This window comes from Pogona vitticeps, chromosome 2 (assembly GCF_051106095.1).
Source record: "Pogona vitticeps strain Pit_001003342236 chromosome 2, PviZW2.1, whole genome shotgun sequence".
NCBI lineage: Eukaryota > Metazoa > Chordata > Lepidosauria > Squamata > Agamidae > Pogona > Pogona vitticeps.
In genome coordinates this window covers 32,966,955-32,988,030 of record NC_135784.1, presented here as the reverse complement: position 1 = coordinate 32,988,030, position 21,076 = coordinate 32,966,955, and the positions used below count along the sequence as shown (strand labels likewise).

At 42.1% G+C, this 21,076-nt stretch overlaps 1 protein-coding gene across 1 annotated transcript in view; it reads left to right on the top strand.

Annotated features, from left to right (window-relative positions):
• The window catches only part of GABBR1 (gamma-aminobutyric acid type B receptor subunit 1), a 184,878-nt gene that overhangs the window by 90,746 nt on the left and 73,056 nt on the right, over positions 1-21,076 (top strand). Inside the window, exon 3 of the mRNA XM_072988844.2 lies at positions 16,912-16,993. Within this exon, the coding sequence (XP_072844945.1) occupies positions 16,912-16,993 (82 nt within the window). The remainder of the gene's footprint in view (positions 1-16,911; positions 16,994-21,076) is intronic.

Below are 21,076 nucleotides of genomic sequence, written 5' to 3'. Positions count from 1 at the left end.
CCTACCCTAAATATGAGAAGAAAATTGAATTTTTTCCTGACAGAAGTGAGAGCAAACATTTATGTAATCGGTCTGCTTTTAAAAGAAATTATCACTATTATTATCATAATTGTGGACCAGCTCTGATTTGTTTGGTGGGGTGTCCTTCCTCCGTCATCTGCTCCATAAACTAAGAAGATAATGAGCACAACTGGGTTTATGAGAACAGGGAGAAAGTTAACAAATAATGGGTTCACACAATGCTTCAAGTTATCAGGCCTAATTGACTAATTGGCTGTACGGTCCGTTTTCTGCAGGTTCCCTTCAGCAGGAGATCTATATTTTCCCCAATGACCCCAGTTTTCATCGCTGGGGAAGTGGCTGGTCCTTCAGTTCACACCCTGATCCTGAGGCTTCATTGATACTGTGGCGATCCCCCTTTGTGCCCTTTATATCTTTGGGCTCTAGAAAGGTAAATATGCCCTTTTCGCTGCCACTCTTAATACCAATTCAAGTCCCCCCCCACACAGGAGTTGTTCATATAACTTAGGAATCAGGTTTTCAATTAAACATTCTTTTATTAATGAACAAATAAAAAGGAAATCAATATATAACTGGTTCAGGTATTCATGTATAATAAATCATGTGTTCAATCACTGGTATTCAGAACTCTTGTGTACTTTAAATCAATATCTCCCATGTTTTACTTATAAGTTCATTTCTGCCTGTTACATGTGTGTTTTAATCTTTCAGTTTCTTTTCTGAACCCCTTTTTATCTATTCCTAAACCCTAACACTTTCTCAACATCTTGTGGTCCCTAACTCTCTCTATCTCTCCCTGATTCCAACTCTATCCCGATCTCATTCCAACTGTCTCTCCCAGCTGTCTTAACTGTCCTTTTTGCTCCGCCCCTCCTGCTCTATCCTCTGATTGACAGGCAGGAATGACATCATCTTTAGGCTTCCGCTACAGATACCAACTCGATTTGAGCAATGAGGTTCAGTATGCCTGCAAGGAGGGCAATAACATGGAGAGTCTCTCCCTGGAGGACCTTGACTCTCCCGGCCTAACGACCCAGTTCTCTCATTCTCTTCATGGCCCTGGTGTTCCTCTGGCGTCTTCTCTGCCGGCACTGGAGCTGAATGCTTGTCAGTCCTCCAGGAGTTTTCCTTTGCTCTGAGTGACAGATACTCTCCCCAAGGAGAGGAACACCCATGGGGGTTAAGAGTTAATTTCCCCTTCTCCGTTAGGGACCTGGGAGGCTCCGAGATGATCTCCTTGCCCCAATTTATCCCCCAGACAAATGTCCCCCAAGCCCCTTCTCCTCTGGGTCCTCCCATCACTTTCCCAGCTGAGACAGAACTGGCTTCCTTAACCTCTTCAATCTGGCCACTCTGTTCTTGACAGGTTTTTCTGACAGGGTTTCTCACTCTCCTCATGACAACACCACCTTTTTATCTCTCATGCCCCTGGGGCAAGCCCTCAAGAGATTATCACTCCTCTTCCGGGGTTTCTACCACCACCTCCACAGGCAGGGCCTCAGTTTGAGATCCAGTTTCTTGGGAGTGGGGCTTCGCCTGCTTTCCTGAGTTCCCCCATACATCCTCTTGACCTCCTGACCCCCTCAGTAGTCCCCTCGGGCAGCTTGGCTTGGGCTCAGGGTCCTGGTGGGAGGATGATGGCTCATAGGCAAGAGGCATTTTTGCCACTGCCCTCTTGACTGTAATTCATATATCTACTCTAGAGCCTCTATTTAGACTTGATCCTTCATCGACTTCACTAGAAATGTGTCTGCATCCCCACCTCACCCCGGCTTCTTTTCATCAGTTCCCTGACAATTACAAGTGAAGAAATGGCTTTGAAAGTTCCCCCAGAGTTTTGTGACACAGCAGTTTTCTTGTAATCATTCTATGCAGATCAAAATGATCAAGGCTGGATTTTCTCTCTCTTTCCTTATCAAGTTAAGCGGTTTTCTTTTTCTATTCCACTTTAAATTCTAAATCATCTCATGACCATGTCAAACTCCGCCACTACACACTCTCTGAATTGTTTATTTTTAGAATTAATAATTATATGCCTTCACATCAGTTCTTTTTTATTGTTTTGTTTTATTTTATAACAAACACAGAGAGACAAAAAGAAACCCAATAAAATTCAAACATCAAACACTAATTAAATAGTATTCGCAAAGGCTTTCACGGCCGGGATCTAATGGTTGTTGTGGGTTTTTCGGGCTCTTTGGCCGTGTTCTGAAGGTTGTTGTTCCTAACATTTCGCCAGTCTCTGTGGCCGGCATCTTCAGAGGACAGCACTAATTAAATTCACTATTCTTATACAATATCATTCTTTATAATTTTCCCCCACCCAGGGCACCTTCCCTTTTGGGACTAAATTCCAGTACTTTAATTTCACACTTCATTGCCACCCTGTATCTCTCCAGAAATACATTGATTCTTCTTTTGGTATGCACCCCTCCCCTTTAGTCAAGACATGCTCTAGAAGTGGATTCCATATTATCTAAAATCATTATTTCTTAATATACATCTTCTAATTTTCATATCACAAATCAGTTTATTAATTGCCATATTCCACATTTCACTGTACCATTTTTCCATATCTGATTATTATACAGTATTTCAAATTCTTTGCAATTAGTAGCCTCACCACAGTTATCATTATGGTATTTAACTCCTTTTTAAATCTCTCTTTACTTGTTTGTCATTAACGGTGTTCAGTAAGGCAATCATAGGAGATGTTTGTATGTCAATTCTCATGATGTCTCTTATTTATTAAAAACCAAACTCCACTCTTTCCTTCTTTTTCCCCAAGACCACCACATATGCGTGTACATCCCTTTCTCTTTCCTAGACCTCCAACATAGAGATGATGGTGTTAAATACCATTCTCTTTAATTCTTACTGACATGGTTTTCATTTTTTTTATTCCATATCTTGCTCCATTCTTCCCCTTTAATTTCTTTACCTAAATACTCCTGCTACAAATCTTTTTTCATTGATGCTTCATATTTGTTTGCACCAATAATTTATATACTGTATCTTGTTTACAATATCTTTCCTGTTCTTTGCTATTTCCTGTTTCTGCCTTTTTTCTATGTATTTCCCAAACTTCATCAATCTTTTTCCCTTTTCTTTCTTCCTTTCCCATTCTTTTGTCCATTTTTCTAGTTGGAGTATGTGTAACCACGTGAACCCCTCTTCTCCCAACACTTCTTTTATTTGTTCTTTATCTTGTATCTATTCCATCCATTCCTTAATTTTTATATTCCCTTTATCTTTTATTATCATTTAGTAAAAGATAAAGGGAATATAAAAATTAAGGAATTACTTTCCCTCTAAAATTTTCTTGGAAATGCTTTATATCAGCCACCTCGGTTAGAGGGGAAATTGGTGGGCTCAATACTCTTCTATAACTTCTCCAGCTTTCTAACAATTTTTTCATAAAGGAATTTCCTATATTCCTCTCCCCCAAATCTTTCTTTGAAAAGATTACTCTCTAGAATTTCCTCTTTTTTTGCCCTTTTCACATTCTTTCCATATCAGATTTTTATTACTTAATTTAATGTCCGGAACACGTCTTAATTGGCTTGCTATATAATATAGCTTAATATTTAGTAATAATATATTTAGTACTAATATTTAGTATTAATATAGTTAAACATCCCTCCTTTGATGAAATGTACCACAGTTTCTTATTAATCCTAGCTCTTTTATTTCCATTACAATATTTGCTTATCAAAATCTGCCATTCTTTTTATAGTTTTTATATTATTTTTATCAGAAGCATCTGAATAAAAAAATTAATTTGGGGATAATTTTCATTTTACATATTGCTATTACTTTGTTGTTTAGTCATTAAGTTGTGCCTGACTCTTCGTGACCCAATGGACTAGAGCAGTGTTCCCCAACCTTGGGCCTCCAGATGTTCTTGGACTATAACTCCCAGAAGCCTTCACTACCACCTCTGCTGGGCAGGATTTCTGGGAGTTGAAGTCCAAGAGGCCCAAGGTTGGGGAACACTGGACTAGATCACGCCAGGCTATTGCTATTCTACCAAACCACAAAATCTTTATTTTTTAAATATTCTTTTATCTGATCACGTATCTCTTTCTTCAATCTCTCCAAGTTAATTTTAATTATGTTCTGAACTTTGTGAGGGTCCGCTATACTTCGCCTCCCCTGTCCCAAACAAAGCCGTAGACGCATTTGAACTAAACCATTTGTCTTCTTTATTCAACTGGGGTAAAGGGATAGAAATGTCAATCAACTTGGGAATAAACTTCTCCTGCTGAGGTAACGGTTCATACAGGGGCACCAAATCTTCATCGAACGGGTTACTGGACTTCGATGCCCATGGACCGGCCTGAACCTGTGAGGGTTCTTCGGGATCGAAGTCTTCTCGCTCCGTCGTTAATAGTGGGGTCGTCTCTTCGAACCCTGCATATCCCCAGGGTAAGGAGGTCTCTGCCCCGGGGTGTTCCCAAGGTCCGGATAATACCCCAGTCTCTTCAGTTCCTCCAGATGCCATCTGGTCTTCTCTTCTTTTTCTCTCTCTACCCTCCTCTTCTCTACTAATTTCCTGCGCCACTCTTGGGTCTCTCTCTCTCTCCCCAGTAGGAGGGGCGGACCCTAGCCTCATTCCTCCTTCTCTCCTCTGCCTCCTGTTTAGTCAGGCAGACCTGTTCCCATTTACCCGACCAGGGGTCTTGGATGGATACCCACTCCCATCCACCTTCTTCCCCTGCCTGTCGGTGACTGACTTCCCCTGCCGCTCCCTCCTCAGCCTCCTTAGCCCCCTCTCCCGCCCAAACCAGAGGAGTCTGGGTAGCTATATTTAACCCCTTCAGCCCTCTCTCCAAGTCCACTGTATCAACGGACTGGTGTAGCATCCGGGGTGGAAATGGCTTGGGGGCTGTCTGAGTGTCCACGGAGGCTTTCGGGCGAGACGGCACTCCTAGCATCACCTCACGACCCGGCTCACGGGTGTCACAAACTTCCCAAGTTATATTTATTCCCAAAAATTTGATAGAACTTTTTAAGCCCTAGAATTTTTCATACACACCTTTTCTTGTTGATCATAATTTAGTAATATACATTCTGATTTGCTCCAATTTGCACTTAAACCTGTTATTTCCTCAAATGTCATTTTATTTTCTCAATATTTTCTAACGGATTCTTAATTATTAATAATGTATCATCTGCAAGCAGGTTTATTTTGCTGTCTTCCATGTGCCCTATTCCCTTTATTTGTTTGTCCTCTCTAATTACCTGTGCCAGCATTTCTAATATTAATGTAAATAAAACTGGAGATAATGGGCAGCCTTGTCCCGTTTCACAACCTAAGGCTATTAGCTGTGATATACCATCACTCATTATTACTCTAGCCCTAATTTTGGTTTTACTGTTTTTAAATTTGTAAACCGCTGAGAGTAGACCCTTGGTGTAGATGGGTGGGATAAAAATATAATAAATAAATAAATAAATAAATAAATAAATAAATAAATAAATAAATAAATAAATAAATAAATAAATAAATAAAATGCTTTAAAAATACCTAAAAGACTAGAACCCCAGCTTTTGCTTTGGTTCCTTTCACTAAATGCATTGCATTAAGTACTCTTCTCATTAAATCAGCCATCTGTCTCCCTCATAAAAAACAATTTTGATCTTTCTCTATATAAATCCTGAATTATACACCTACAAAGTGCACCTCCCCAGGAAAGTGCCTTTTAACACCTGGCTGGGGGAAACCCAATCTTCATGGGATTGTAGAGGAGAGTCAGGGGATGCGTCTCTGCAATTTTGGTGTCTCTCGGTGCCTGGGAGGGCATTTTACAGTCCAGCAAACTGACAAAAAGATCACTGAAAATTGATTTGTATTTGTCAGAGAGTAAATACGAATGCAAATACAAATCAATGAATTACTGATTGTTTTAACAAATGGTTAATTCATATCTTAATTCATGCCCATCTCTGTTAGAAACATATATACAGTATGGACGATGGGATTCCAAGCTCTGTAAAAAAAAAATTAACTTCAAACTTCAGACAACCTTTTAGAATCTATGAATTTTTAGTCATTTGTTTATTTTGAAGAAGTATGTCCTGAATATTACGTTCACTATTTGTTTTGGAAAGCTGATTTAAACAAATATATTAGATACCTTCTGTTCAGGGCTTATTGGTATTATCTGTATTTTTTTAATTAGTTATTTCATAGTCATAGACCTAGTTTTTGTGTGTTATTCTATTAGGTTGCTATTGTAGTTTTATCATATATTTAAGTTTATCTTACAATATTGGAAGCCACCCAGAGTAGTGGCCTGAGAACTAAATGGGTGAGATAAAAATTAATAAATAAATAAATAATAATAAATTGATTGATTGATTGATTGATTGATTGATTGATTGATTGATTGATTGATTGATTGATTGATTGATTGATTGATTGATTGATTGTGCTAATAATGTATCAGATTGCCCTGATTCCATACTTTCAGGGTGGGCAAACTATGGATACAGCTTCCTAAGGTCCAGAGATGGTGATTGGAAAGCATTTTGCAGGTTGCCCATCATACTCTATAGCAAGAAGAGCTGAATTATGTTTTTATTCCTGCATTCTAGATTGTATAGTTAGGGTTGCAGTCTTATACACACTTATACACTGCAGTCTTATACTCACTTCCTTTTAAGCCTGGAGATTATACATCCCCAACATGGCTTGTAACCTATGATGGACTTTTCCTCCAGAAATCTGTCCAATCCCAGATGCCATCACCACATCCTGTGGCAAGGAGTTCCACAGACTAATGCCATGCTGGGTAAAGAAATATTTTCTTTTGTCTGTCCTCACTCTCCCAACACTCAATTTGAGTGGATGTCCCCTGGTTCTGGTATTGTGTGAGAGGGAAAAGGGCTTCCCTCTATCCACTTTATCCATCCCCGGCATCATTTTATATGTTTCAATCATATTCCGCCCTCAAGTGCCTTTTCTCTAGACTTAAGAGCCTTAAATGCTGTAGCTTTTTCTCATAAGGGAGGTGCCCCCAGCCCAGTCATCATTTTAATCACTCTCTTCTGCACCTTTTCCAGTTCCAGGATGTCTTTTTTGAAATGCAGCGACCAGAAATGTATGCAATACTCCAGATGCGTCCTTACTAGCATTTTGTACATAGCATTATAATGTTGGCTGTTTTATTTTCAGTCCTCTTTTTAATGATCCCTAGCATGGAACTGGCCTTCTTCACTGCTACCACACACTGGATTGACACTTTCATAGCGCTGTCCACCAGCATACCAAGATCTCTTTCCTGATCCATCACGGACAGCTCAGAACCCATCAGCTGATAACTAAAGTTTTGATTTTTTTTTTTGCCCTAGTGTGCATTACTTTACATTTTCTCATATTGAAATAAATTTCCCATTTTGCCGCCCATCCTCCCAGTTTGGAGGGATCCTTCTGGAGTTCTTCACAATCCCTTCTGGTCTTCACCACCCGAAAAAGTTTTGTGTTATGTTGAAACTTGGCCAGCTCACTGCTTATCCTTGTCTCCAGGTCATATAGGTTGAAAAGCACTGGTTCCAGGACAGATCCCTGGGGCACACCGCTCTTCACCTCTCTCCATTGTGAAAATTGCCCATTGACACCTACTCTCTGTTTCCTGGTTCTCAACCAATTCTCAGTCCATAAGAGGACCTGCCCTCTTATCCCCAGACACTGGAGTTTTCTCATCAGCCTTTGGTGAGGGAGCACCTCAAACGCCTTTTGAAAATCCAGATAGAGAATATCCACTGGTTCGCAAATTCTGTCCCTAAGTGTCGTAAATTCCACTAGGGTAGGTCTAGAATCAGTGTGGATTTAGTGAATCAACTTCTCCATAAGTTCCACTGATTCAAATTGGCCTACTTGAGTTGTGACTTATTATGCTAAAGTACAATAGGACCCTGTACCCTTGAGGGATGAGTTCCACTATCTACTGTGGATGCCTGAAACCATGGATACAAGGGAACCCTTATATACAACATACAAGGGAATGGATGTTGTATATAGGGAGGGGGCAAACTACAGTTCCTGTGGATAAGGAGGTCTAAGTCACAAGTAGAGTAGGCCTATTCAGATCAATAGATGGAGGAGTTGACTCATGAAATCATCTCTGATTCTGTGGGCCTACTCTAATGACTTACTACTCTAAGCAACAGGATTTCAGCCACTGTGTGTATGCATGTGTTTATTTAAAAGGACTGTAGAAATTCAGTTGCTGCATTGCTCAGGACAGTAGTTTGCTTCTCGTCCCTCTCAATTCCATCTCCATTAAGCAGGCTTCCCCCTGTGTTGTTTCATCTGCTGGATCACAGGTCGTGAGAGTAAATCCAGCATGCCTTAACATGTATGTCAAAATGTGCATCTTATCTAACTGCAGGTGCACTCTTTCCTTGCTTGCAGTAATTTCAAATGTTTTTGCATCCTCATTCCTGTTTGTTCACAAGACAAGTCCACCTGGCCAGCTTGTCTCCCACAGTTCTGAATATTTTGTGCAAACACAGCCTTACAGATGATGCTCTTTGACCAGAGACTGGGGTTGTGCAGCCCTCCTGACTCACAAATCCCATTATCCCTCTCCACGGACTATGTTGGCTAAGGATCTCATCTCTCAGATGAACCAGGAGAACAGCTTTATATACCAAGGCCAGTTCAAGAGAGTTGTTCTGTAGACCGCAGCCAGTACAAATTTTTATTCCCAGCCAGAACAGAACAACCAGCTCAAATAGTGGAAAAAAATTAGGACAGAAGCATGTGTTATAGATAGTCTGTGATTAGAAGAAGCAGTTCTTTAACTGCTGAAAATGTCTGAGTGCATACAGTAACTGGATATTTTTCTCACTTCACTTAATATGCAAATTATTTGGCTTTGTTTTGATCTCCACATGCATGGAATTCTTTTGAAATCTGATTTCTCAAAGTCTGCTCCTGTCAACATTGATGTGCTTTCCGCTCTAATCAGAGTTACCTATAAAAAGTCTGATTATGTCTTCAGACTTTGCCTGTCAAAAACGTAGCCATGTGCAGCAACCTTCAACCGCCACAGGAGGGCAGCAGAAACAAGACTAATAAGGAACCGTTATGAACAGCTATAGGCACTAGAGGGTAGCAGTGGCCTTCACTTTGCTCTTTTCCAATTTCAGGCGGCCCCCTCCTTTTTAATTCCCAGTGTTTAATAACACAATAATGTTATCTGCGTCATGCTTGTTTTCTTCTTGTGCCTCTCTAATTGTTTCCCTCAATATAATGTCTGTGACGCAACTGGGGATGATAAAAGGGCTTTTTCCTGGCCACAGAAGCAAGTATAGATTCTGCCTCCTTCCACCACCATCCTCTCTTATTCACCTCACATACACCTAGTATGTGCTCCTAGCCCTCTGTATTCCCATAGCTTCTCTCTTCTTCTGCTGCTGTCAGTCAATAGCTGTATAAATAGTCACTCTCTGTGCTGTTAGAAGCGGCTGCGCAGCCAGTCTGCGATCAGAGTTAGGATGTGGGAGCAGATGGCAAAGCTGTCTTCTTCACCAACGTCGGGAGACAGTGGAAGAAGCCATTTTGTGGCCTCTCACAGACATATGCACACACGAGTGCTCACAGGGGCACAGGTGAGGGAATTTGGGAAGCCAGGGGTAAAAAAAAGGCCATGTTCCAGCATTGGCCTGAAAGTGAAGCAAAATGAAGCAGCTACATCTGGGGACAGATGAGACCATCCCAGCTGTTCTTCTTAAGAGCCATCTGTTGGAGGGCACAGCTGTGTAAACCACATGCCCTGTCCTGGCCTCCCTACATTAGGCTTCTTGCCTCGGCTGGGGTGCCAAGGAGTCTTGTTCCCTGGTGGAATGAGGAGAAAGCACTATTTTGTACTTCGCTCCACAAAACTAAATGAACATGTTTTCCCACTCCCTTCTAAGAAGTCAGGGATCTCTCTCTGACAAGAAGCCTAAAACGTGTTTTCTGATATAGTCTCAGACAACTTGCAGGTAAAAATAGAGACACATCCTAACCATCCTCTTTAGCGTTGTGAGGTCTCACAGTACGAGCTAATGTCTCCTCTGGGAATGACTATGTTTCTCAACAAGACAAATCTTAGAACATGCCATGCTGGAGGAGGAAAAAGCTTGATCTTTGTGTGTGTTGTTGTTGTTGTTTTTAAAAGCCTAGGCACCAATTTCTTAGCTTCTTAACCTCTTAGCTGACAGCAGGGTTCCGTGGCTCAGCACCAAGACGTTTGCATTTGCACAATATTTGCACACCAACAAGTCAGGACCAAGGGTCGGGGACTAGGGATGGCAGCCGTGGCTGGGTGCATATGGGCCTTTTGTGCCATTGCAAACAAGACAGCGAATTAAGCTGTGACTGGTGATTCTTCTTGTGGCACATACAAGAGTATGTATGTACAAAAGTATTCCAGCACATGCCAGCCCAGTCTCTATCACACCACTAGGGCCTACTGCTGTGACATTACAATGGCCTACCTTCTCCTTCCACCTCCAGTCTCGGATTTTGGCCCTGAAGTCTTAGGGAATGAGTTGATGCTGTCATGGCAACCCTAGCTCTATTACCATAAGCCATTGCCCAAGGCCTCCCCCAGGCATTGCAACAACACTGGAATGAGATTGGATGCTACAGGTGTGGGAATGAAATCTGAGGGAGCACTAGAATGGTTCCTTAAGTCTCACAGGGTCAAACACCCTACAGACAAAACCTACCATGGGCTACACTCCCATCACCAAAATTCAATGCAGGAATCAAGCCCTTCCTTGCCATGGGGAGCGCCTGCCTTTGATAAAAAGAAAAATTGTGCTTTTGGGGATACGTTTTGGGACCCTAGTTGTCTTTTTAAACAGGTCATACACACCCACTCCATGCACCTTGTATTAAAGTGAAAAGATATGGGGAGGGCAATCACTGTTGTCTCACCAAATTCAGCAGCGAATGGAAACCTGTGGGGGGCATGCCATCCATTTTTGTTACCTACCCTTGGCTTAAGGGGTGAAGCTACCAAATAAATAAAGCTTTGTAAAATTGTTATATATTTCCTTTTTAAAAGGAAGATTTCTTCCTATAGTTGGATGTTTCTGAAAGGAGAGGGCCTTGAGGGAATCTAGGATTAGCTACCTTCCCTCTCCGTAAAACAAATGCTCTTTTCAAGTCTCTGGCAAAATAATAATAATAATCATCTGCGTCCTTAGCTGTTGATGCAGCTGGGAGGAGGTTGAAATGATGCGAGATTGGAGGTGAGAATCCCCTCTAGAAAACTAGGGTGCTTCCAGAAGAGGTGGTTTATGCAATCAGTCTGCCTCAAACAGAATGGGAGGATGGAGGTGGGTGTCCAGATGTCATGGCAAACATCTGCTTCATTTTCCCACGGCTTCTTCTGCCTTTTTCCTAATCCACAAAAAATCTGTTAAGGTAAAGAAGGAAGGATAAGATACGTAGCTGCAAACATTTGTTTTTTTCATGGATTGCTTTCGGAGAGCTCTTGGAAATATCTGGTCTCAAAGCATCCCTAACAAGGGAGGCTGCATCTGTTAGAGCAGTGTTTCCCAACTTTGGGTAACCCTGGTTTTCTTGAACTGCAAATCCCAGAAACCCCAGCCAGCTGTTAAGCGGAATCCTTGTCAAGCGAAACGAAAAAGCCCATTGAAATGCATTGAAACCGGTTCAATGCGTTCCAATGGGCTGAAAACTCACCATCCAGCGAAGATCCTCCATAGGGACGGCCATTTTCGGTGCCTGTAAAGTGGAGAATCTGTCCTGAAAACACAGCGGGGAGCCATTTTGCACAGCGGGGGGCCATTTTAGAAACCACCGATCAGCTGTTTCAGAATCATCGTTTAGTGAAAAATTGGTTCCCGAAGCAGGGAACTGATCATCATTAAGCGAATTTTCCCCATAGGAACATTGTTTTGCAATCACAAAAGCGATCGCAAAAACTTCATCGTCAAGCGGTTTCATTGTTTAACGAGGCAATCTTTAAGCGAGGCACCACTGTATTGAGTAACCTCATTGGGGTGGGTAACACACTGGGCACTCCTGCACCACTTACCTGGTAATACTGCCAATTTTACTAAAACTGGGACATTAGTGGCAAAATTGCTGCTCTTCTATGAAAAGCTGCATGCTTTCTGTTTAAGAAGAATCATACTCCCACAGAAGAGCAGTGTGGTGTAGTGGATAGGGAGTCAGACTATGACTCTGGAGACTCTGTTCAAATCCCTGCTCAGACATGGAAACCCATTGAAGGGGGTACCAGTGTAAGCTACTCCTTGGATTTCTCACATAACTTAAAATCCTGTTAGGGTTGCCATAAGTTGGACATGGTTTCATGGCACATAAGAGCAACACTCCTAGAATCCTCCAGGATGTAGTTTTCTCCTTAAAAACAAGGTGTGCCTTGTTTACACCTGCCATCCTACCTTTGAAAACACGTGCTGGAACCTGTCAAAGGGTAAGTGGCTGGAGTGTATGTGTAGAAGCAGGAAAATGACCTATGGGAGAGGGTCAAGCATTCCATCACACTTTATTTCTGCTGAAATCTCCCCCTCCTCCTTCTATGGTACAGACTGCAAGGAGTTTATAGGTAGGAAGATGAGAATGTTAACAATAGATTATTAGCACACTGCAACATTAAGGGAGGAAATGAACTGTGTACACATTCAAGCCTATGCTTTCAATTCTTTTTATTAGTTGAGTTTATATTCTGTATTTCCTCCAGTGCACTTAAGGTGGCTAGCATGGCTCTCCTCCTCCCATCTTTATTTTTACAATAGCCCTGAGATGCGCATGAGGCTGAGAGAGAGAGAGAGAGAGAGAGAGAGAGAGAGAGAGACTGACCACATCAATTAGAACCTAACTCTCACCCGGCACAGGATTCTAACCACAATATTGCATTGGCTCCAATTGACAGCGTATTTCACACCCTTTCTAACATGAAAATCCTATTTTAAACATATAATACCTTTTGAAAAACTGAGCAGGATGAAAGAATATAGGCTTTCTCAAAGACATACTTTGTTTCTTAGCAGATTTGAACTGGTACAAAAATTTATGGTGAGACAGGAAACTTCCAGAGGTCTGAGGGCCACCCAAACACAACCCAGAACTTCAGAAGGCTGCACTTGCTCCCATGTCCCACCTTCTCAAAAATATTTTCTTTTTTTTTTAAATTAAACCTTTGCTGCCCCCAAAGTCTGTTTGCTAAATTTACCTTTGAAAGAAATAGGATGTGGGAGCCCTGAGTGCTGGGGAGGGGAGGAGGGCAAAAATGGTCTTTCTTCTCTCTTAGAGGCCACAGGAGAATGTCTTGAACAATTAAAAAGTAGGTTCTTAAAGCAAGGGAGCCTAAAATGTTCAAAATGTTATCTTGCAGGTTCAAGGGGACTCCAGCCCCAAACAGTGCTAGGAACTGTACTGGGGGCCATATAAGACCCAAAGGCTGCATTTTGTCAACCCCTATGTTCAAAATGATGGAGAGAATGGGCAAAATGGAAAGAGATGCTACCAGAATTCCTCTTCCCTTTCCAGTTCCTTCCAGCCCCTCTCCCACCATCAAAATGTTGGAAGTGACTCAGGGGGTCTATATCTAGAGAAAAGGGAATTAGTGGGAATGAGAGAACATGGTAAGGCTGGAAAGGGAGGTGTACGTTTAGTAAACCTTAGCCAAAATCTGTGACGATTATCAGTCATCCAGGTGAGGTTATCTGGAACTTGAGTCATGGCAACTGACTTATTAGGTTGAAAGGTTTCGCTACTCATCCAAACATCTCCTCAGAATGAATAAGCTACTTGGATGAGTAGCAAAACGTTCCAACCTAATAAGAACGAAATCCAGTTGACTCAACTTCCACTTAGCCAAAATCTACACTGGTGCAAAGGCACACCATTTCCTTTTTCTGAAGGTGCTCTGGGAACTGTGCAGCTTGCCCAAGGTTGCATAGACTGGCTCCTCTCTGTGGAGGTACAGTGACTTCTTAACCAGTAGCAGTTTGCAATTGTGATTTGTACCATTGCACTTATACCGGCATAAAGAACCAGTAGGAATCTGGCCAAAGATGGAAAGGAAAAAAGAAACCAACCCTCCCTTGTAGATTGGAAGAGCCTTCACTGAATCATGTGATTTGCCGGATCTCATCTGATTTACCGAAGCATGTATAGGAGTATGTTTGAAACACTGAACACTCTTTTTCATGGATTGTGAACATAAGGGAGGATAACCAGATGGCAGCCCCATAGTATGAAGGGCCATCCAAGTGTTGGCAATGTGAACTGTGCATAACACTTTCTTTCCATTTTGGAGATATTCACTAACAAAAGAGTACTGAATGAAAATAAATAATTATGATAGAAAGAATTCTTGGATAGTGCTTGCAGCAAGATTGTTGATTAATGCATTGGAAAGACACTGTTTAGTATCTGTGGACAAAGAACTGTTTCATGATAACAGTTGCCGGAATTGTGTGTGCCAGATATTGGAGACAATTTTTTAACAGACTATTAAGTAATTAATAAAGCACGAAATAAAGTCTAATGTTAAAATTAACAAATTGTTATTTAAGAAAAAAAGAAAGAGAAAATTTAAATCAACTGGCCACTTTTCTTTTCTTTTTTTAATACCAGCTGTATGCTATTGTGCGTTATTTCAGTGTGGTATACAATTAACATGACAGGAAACAGGAAATTATTATTTATCCATTTTCTTTTAAGAAAATAGCTTTCTCTCAGTGCTGCTTTTTGGGGGCGGGGGCAGAGGCAGGGAAGCATTAGGTGAATTTTCCTATTGATATGGAGGAACTACGTATGTCACAGAGCCTTGAGTCAGTCATTAAAAGTCAGCTCTTTTAGAAAGAGCAACGTAGTCTCATGAAGAGCACATTGCATGAGTCAAGATGCAATGTGGCTTAAGACTTGCTGCAAAGTCAGGTCAGTGGGTTCAGGTGGAGTAGGAGTGACCTAATACATTCTGCTGCCTGAAATAAAGAAAAACTTATGTAGAATTTGAATGTACTGTTAGCTGCATCTTTCCCCAAACCTGGTACTGTTATGGAACTGAAGGCTGCAGGGAGAAACTGGGTATTCTGTGTGGCATACAAACCACTCCTTCAGCATCTTGCTGCTGTCTCTCTGAATGTATGGCCAGCAGCTTTTGGTGCGCAGTTGTAAGAAAAGTCCTTTCCTCGCACATGTTCTGTGTATATATAGCAGAAATGGAATGCCTGCACCTTATGCTTTGTATGTCTATGTGGGGATAGGGAACAGGATTTTTTTGGTGAATAAATTCCTGGCTGTAGGATTCTAAGATCCTTACTCAAAAAAATTAAACTTTTCTTCTGCTCCCAGTACAGTATAAAGCAGCTTCATAAAAGTCAAAGGCTTGAAAGTATTTAAGCAATAAAGCACACAGAGTAAGGGACACTGAGAAAAATGTTACTCTAGCTACAAAGGTGTGCACCTGATCACACCAGAAAGGATCACTGTAACAGGGGCAATCTTCTTTAAAGCGACTCTTCTGTCTGTCAGGGAATTGTTCCAGCCTAGCCACAAATGTAGAAACTCTACAGCTGGACCAAAAAGGTCCAGCTTGGGCACGGATCAGGGTCTAGCTGGGATCTAGATGGCACCAGGCAGTCACACAAGGGAGACAAATTGCCATCTATTTCCCCATCAGAGGAGACTGGGGAACTACTTGTGGTGGACAGCTGGGGTTCTCCCCCTCCCCGCCACTGGGGAAGAGGAAAAAGGAGTGAAGATTTCTCAGGCAACACCTCCATGCGCTAGTTGAGTGCTGTCATCTTTGTGTGCGTCTTTTGTCCCTCCTGAATGGGAGGGTCAGCAGCACAGGGTGGAATCCCTGTGGTTATCTCTGATCACTTATCTCCAGTTCATGGGGATTCTTCTCTATATTCCCACCCTCTAGCCTAAAGTGTGTAAGGCCTGGGTGACCAGCTTCTTACCCAGTTCCATATCTGCACTCCTGACTTTTTGGTTCGTAATACACATGAGCACCTTCTCAACCAATCAAGTGATATCTCATGCCATCTGGGAGTAAGTGGCGGCAAATAGCACTCACCTCTCTCACACACAAAATCCATGCTATCTAAAGAGCTTCCTGATTTGTTTCCCTGCCTGGGCATAGCAGTTCCCTAAGACTTCACCCAGCATACTGACTGAGACCTGGCAACCCAATTCTTCACCTTGAGATAATGCTTTAGCTTTATCTTCTATAGAAACTTGTCTTATATTGAGTCATGCTATTGGCCTATCAAGCTCATTAAAACTTGCTCTGATTGGCAACAGCAACTTACGGTAAATTCTCAGGCCAGTGGTTTCCAACCCAAGTTAAACTGGGTGTTCTTGGATCGTAATTCCTGGGCTCTAAAGCCCAGAAATCATCACCATCTGCTGTGCTGCCCAGGTAGTTTCTGGTAGTTGCATTCCAAATGCACCTGGATTTCCCAAGATTGGGAACCACTATCTTGGGCAAAGGGAAAGTTTTACCAATCCTGCTACTTGAGGTCCTTCTAGCTAGCAATACAACAGCAGCTAAAACCAAAGGGAATGTATTGTATGCAATTAATATACTCAGGCCTTCTTGGAACTAGCAGAAGGAGAATGAATTATGCAAAGTTTGTCAATTTATGCAAATATGCCTCATTTCTATCATTTATGAGGTCACATACATATTTCTTCTTCACTTTGTGCAAAACGCATGGATTACCCTGGTGTACTATGACCGTTTTTGGGTTTTTTTTAAGAACATAGTTCACGCAGCTCATTATGCCCACCAGCCCTAAGGTAGACAATGAAATGCAAGCAGACATGATTATACTACGATATCATGTTTTTACAGGCAATCACTCTCTTCCTGTCCTCAGATGCTGCTTCTCCTAGAACTGGTGAGCTTCCTGGCGATATCACAGGCTGCACATGGGGCGTTTCACTTGAACATCACAGAAGGTAAGACTTTCCCTTTGCCTCCACCCTGTTGGCCCTTAGAACCAAGGTAGATAATCTTTGGCCCTTCAGATGTTTCAGTCTACAGGTCCCACTGTCCTTGACTGTTGGCCCAGCTATGTGGGGCTTAGTCCAGTTGTCATTGAAAGCATGTGGAAGGTTGCCTAACTCGGAGTCCCCGGTCCAGAGCACCTAAGAATCCTTTTCAGGGTTTTCCAGGTAGAGAATACTCAGAAGCGGTTTGTCATTCCCTTATGAGCAAATATCTGGAAGGTGGTACTTCTCACATGACAACTTTGCCAGCTTGTATCACACATAAAATGTCTGCTCAAAATAAGCATTCTATTTTGGAGGTGTGCACATAACGTGTTTTTAGGCCAACCCGCCCAGAATGCCGCATCCAGGATAGCTGCCTAGGGAGTGGTGGAAATTGGGGTCCAAAAGCACCGATTAGCACACCTCTGGTTTCAATTATGTATTTTATTTTTTTAAAAATTTCAGTGATTTATTAAGTACATAAAATACCCACTGGAAGGCTGCAAAAACGGCTGCTGAAACTAAATGTATGAGTCATACTACTTCTGATCTCCATTTTCCAGAAAATTGTTTCGTTCAGCCACTCCTTCCTCCAAGGTTGATTGGGAGGAGTTGAATCCATCTCTGATGAAGTGTTATTCAGTGGGGCCTCTTTTCTATAGCCAGATTAAGACATGCTGAAATCCTAAAGTACTATCAAGTTGAAGAGAATGCCCATAAAGTACCCACTTCAGGGAACTGCGCTTTGGAGTTGCTGTTCTGAACTAAAGAGACCTTAATAGTTTTTGAAGTATGTGAGGTGTCTAAGGAGGGGCTTAACCAGTAAGTTTCCATGGCCAAATGGTGATTTGAACTGACGTCTCCTGAATCCCAGTCTGTGTACTATACCACGATGGCTCTAATTTTAGGGTTTTCACCCTATGAAATAAAATTCCGAGCGGGAATATGTAGAGGGAAGGGTGGTGCTTTGAAAACAAGAGCTGTCTCCCCCACCCCCCAAAAGCTTCCCTTCATGTTCTATTAAATAAAATTGCTTTCTGTGCCATGCTGGGAAAGAGGAGCCTTAAAAGAAAATGGGTGGAACTGCATTTGAAGCAAAGAAGGGCTGAGTCTGCTGAGTTTCATGGGAAAAAGCTGTTGTTATAAAGGTTTGAATCGAAAGATATTTAGCCATCATCCCTCCAAATGGCCTTGAGAACTTGATGGTGTTTTCTTAACCAGGAAATACCATCTGCAATTCAACTCAAGAAAGGCAGGCAAAAACAATGCAACGTATAAAGGATTTTGTGATTTTCCACAGAATTTGGGACAATTACTTTTGTGAAGCAAAACACCTGAAATACCCTCAGCCAGTTGTTGTTGTTTAGTCATTAAGTCGTGTCCGACTCTTCATGACCCCATGGACCAGAGCACGCCAGGCTCTCCTGTCGTCCACTGCCTCCCGGAGTTGGGTCAAATTCATGTTGGTAGCTTCGGTGACACTGTTCAACCACCTCGTCCTCTATCGTCCCCTTCTCCTCTTGCCTTCATACTTTCCCAACATCAGGGTCTTTTCCAGGGAGTCTTCTCTTCTCATCAGATGGCCAAAGTATTAGAGCCTCAGTTTCAGCATCTGTCCTTCCAATGAGCACTCAGAATTGATTTCCTTCAAAATGGACAGGTTTGTTCTCCTTGCAGTCCAGGGGACTCTCAAGAGTCTCCTCCAGCACCACAATCCAAAAGCATTAATTCTTTGGTAGTCAGCCCTCTTTACGGTCCAGCTCTCACTTCCATACATCGCTGCTGGAAAGACCATAGCTTTGACTATGCGGACCTTGGTTCACAAGGTGATGTCTCTGTTTTTTAAGATGCTGTCGAGGTTTGTCATCACTTTCCTCCCAAGAAGCAGGTGTCTTTTAATTTTGTGGCTGTTGTCACCTTCTGCAGTGATCATGGAGCTCAAGAAAGTAAAATCTGTCATTGCCTCCATATCTTCCCCTTCTATTTGCCAGGAGGTGATGGGACCAGTGGCCATGATCTTAGTTTTTTTGATGTTGACCTTCAGAGCATTTTTGGCGCTCTCCTCTTTCACCCACATTAAGAGGTTCCTTAATTCCTCCTCACTTTCTGCCATCAGAGTGGTATCATCTGCATATCTGAGACTGTTGATATTTCTTCCGGCAATCTTAATTCCAGTTTGAGATTCATCCAGTCCAGCCTTTTGCATAATGTATTCTGCATATAAGTTAAATAAGCAGGGGGACAATATACAGCCTTGTTGTACTCCTTTCCTAATTTTGAACCAATCTGTTGTTCCATATCCAGTTCTAACTGTTGCTTCCTGTCCCACGTATAGATTTCTCAGGAGGTAGATAAGGTGTTTAGGCACTCCCATTTCTTTAAGAACTTGCCATAGTTTCTGTGGTCCACACATTCAAAGATTTTTGTGTAGTCAATGAAGCAGAAGTAGATGTTTTTCTGGAACTCTTTGGCTTTCTCCGTAATCCAGCGCATGTTAGCAATTTGGTCTCTAGTTCTGATGGTTGTTGTGGGTTTTTCAGGTTCTTTGGCCGTGTTCTGAAGGTTGTTCTTCCTGATGTTTCGCCAGTCTCTGCCGGCCACAGAGACTGGCAAAACGTCAGGAAGAACCTTCAGAACACGGCCAAAGAACCCGAAAAACCCACAACAACCATCAGATCCCGGCCGTGAATGGCTTCGATAATACATTGGTCTCTAGTTCCTCTGCCCCTTCAAGTTCTCGGTCCACATACTGCTGAAGCCTACCTTGTAGGATTTTGAGCATAACCTTCCTAGCATGTGAAATGAGTGCAATTTTACGGTAGTTGGAGGATTGTTTGGCAGGTTTGCCCTTCTTTGTGATTGAGATATAGACTGATCTTTTCCAATCCTCTGGCCACTTCTGAATTTTCTAAACTTGCTGGCATATTGAGTGTAGCACCTTAACAGCATAAACCTTTAAGATTTTTAATAGTTCAAGTGGAATGCCATGACCTCTACTCGCTTTGTTGTTAGCCATGTTTTCTAAGTCCCACTTGACATCTCTCTCCAGGATGTCTGGCTCAAGGTCAGCAACCATACTATCTGGGCTGTCCAGGGCATCCAGATCTTTCTGGTATAATTCCTCTGTGTATTCTTGCCACCTCTTCTTGATGTCTTCTGCTTCTGTGAGGTCCCTACCATTTTTGTCCTTTATCATGTCCATCTTCGCACAAAATATTCCTTTAATATCTCCAATTTTCTTGAAGAGATCTCTGGATGTTCCCTTTCTATTATTTTCCTCTGTTTCTTGGCACTGTTCATTTAAGAAGGCCCTCTTGTCTCTCCTTGCTATTCTTTGGAAGTCTGCACTCAATTTTCTGTAACTTAGCCAGTACAGTGTAATTTTTCTAAGCTCTCCAGATCTCCTGGACTGTAGATCTGTCCTCTCATAAACCCTCTGTGGTGAGCAGGCCTGGCCCTCATAGTGACAGGCCTTTCACCTGTAATCATCATCATCATCATTACACACATCTAATTCAACTTGATTGATTTCAGTGAGAGTAAATGCAAGGGCTCTGCCTTCCTTGAGACTCTTGCTGTAGCACATATATTGGGGAGATTTGGGGGATTGGTTGTTTTGTTTTGTTTTTCCCCTTCAGTCTGACTGCACCATCTGTCTGGCTCCTTTCAGACGTTGTGTGACTCAGACGGCAATGCCTGCTCGCTCGTGCTCTCTTCTTAAATCCCAGTCAGAGACACATTTAGAATATTGATAGCATTGCTGACCCACATAAGAACAGTTTTGCTTGAAATGCTGGGCCTTTCGGAGGTGAAGCCAGGAAAGAAGGTGGCCATATATGTAGTGTAAGGCAGAAATTCAACACTTAAAACTGTTTCCATTTCTGTGTTAGGCTACCTGTTGCATTTTGAGCCATAATATAGCTCTATAGTATTTTTAGGTGGGCAGAGGAAAAATCACACAGCTGGGCCTTTAACAGAGGTATGATCTGAATGCATGCCCTGGTACACCTTTCACGGGATGGGGATGAAATGGGGGATAAGACTATCAAC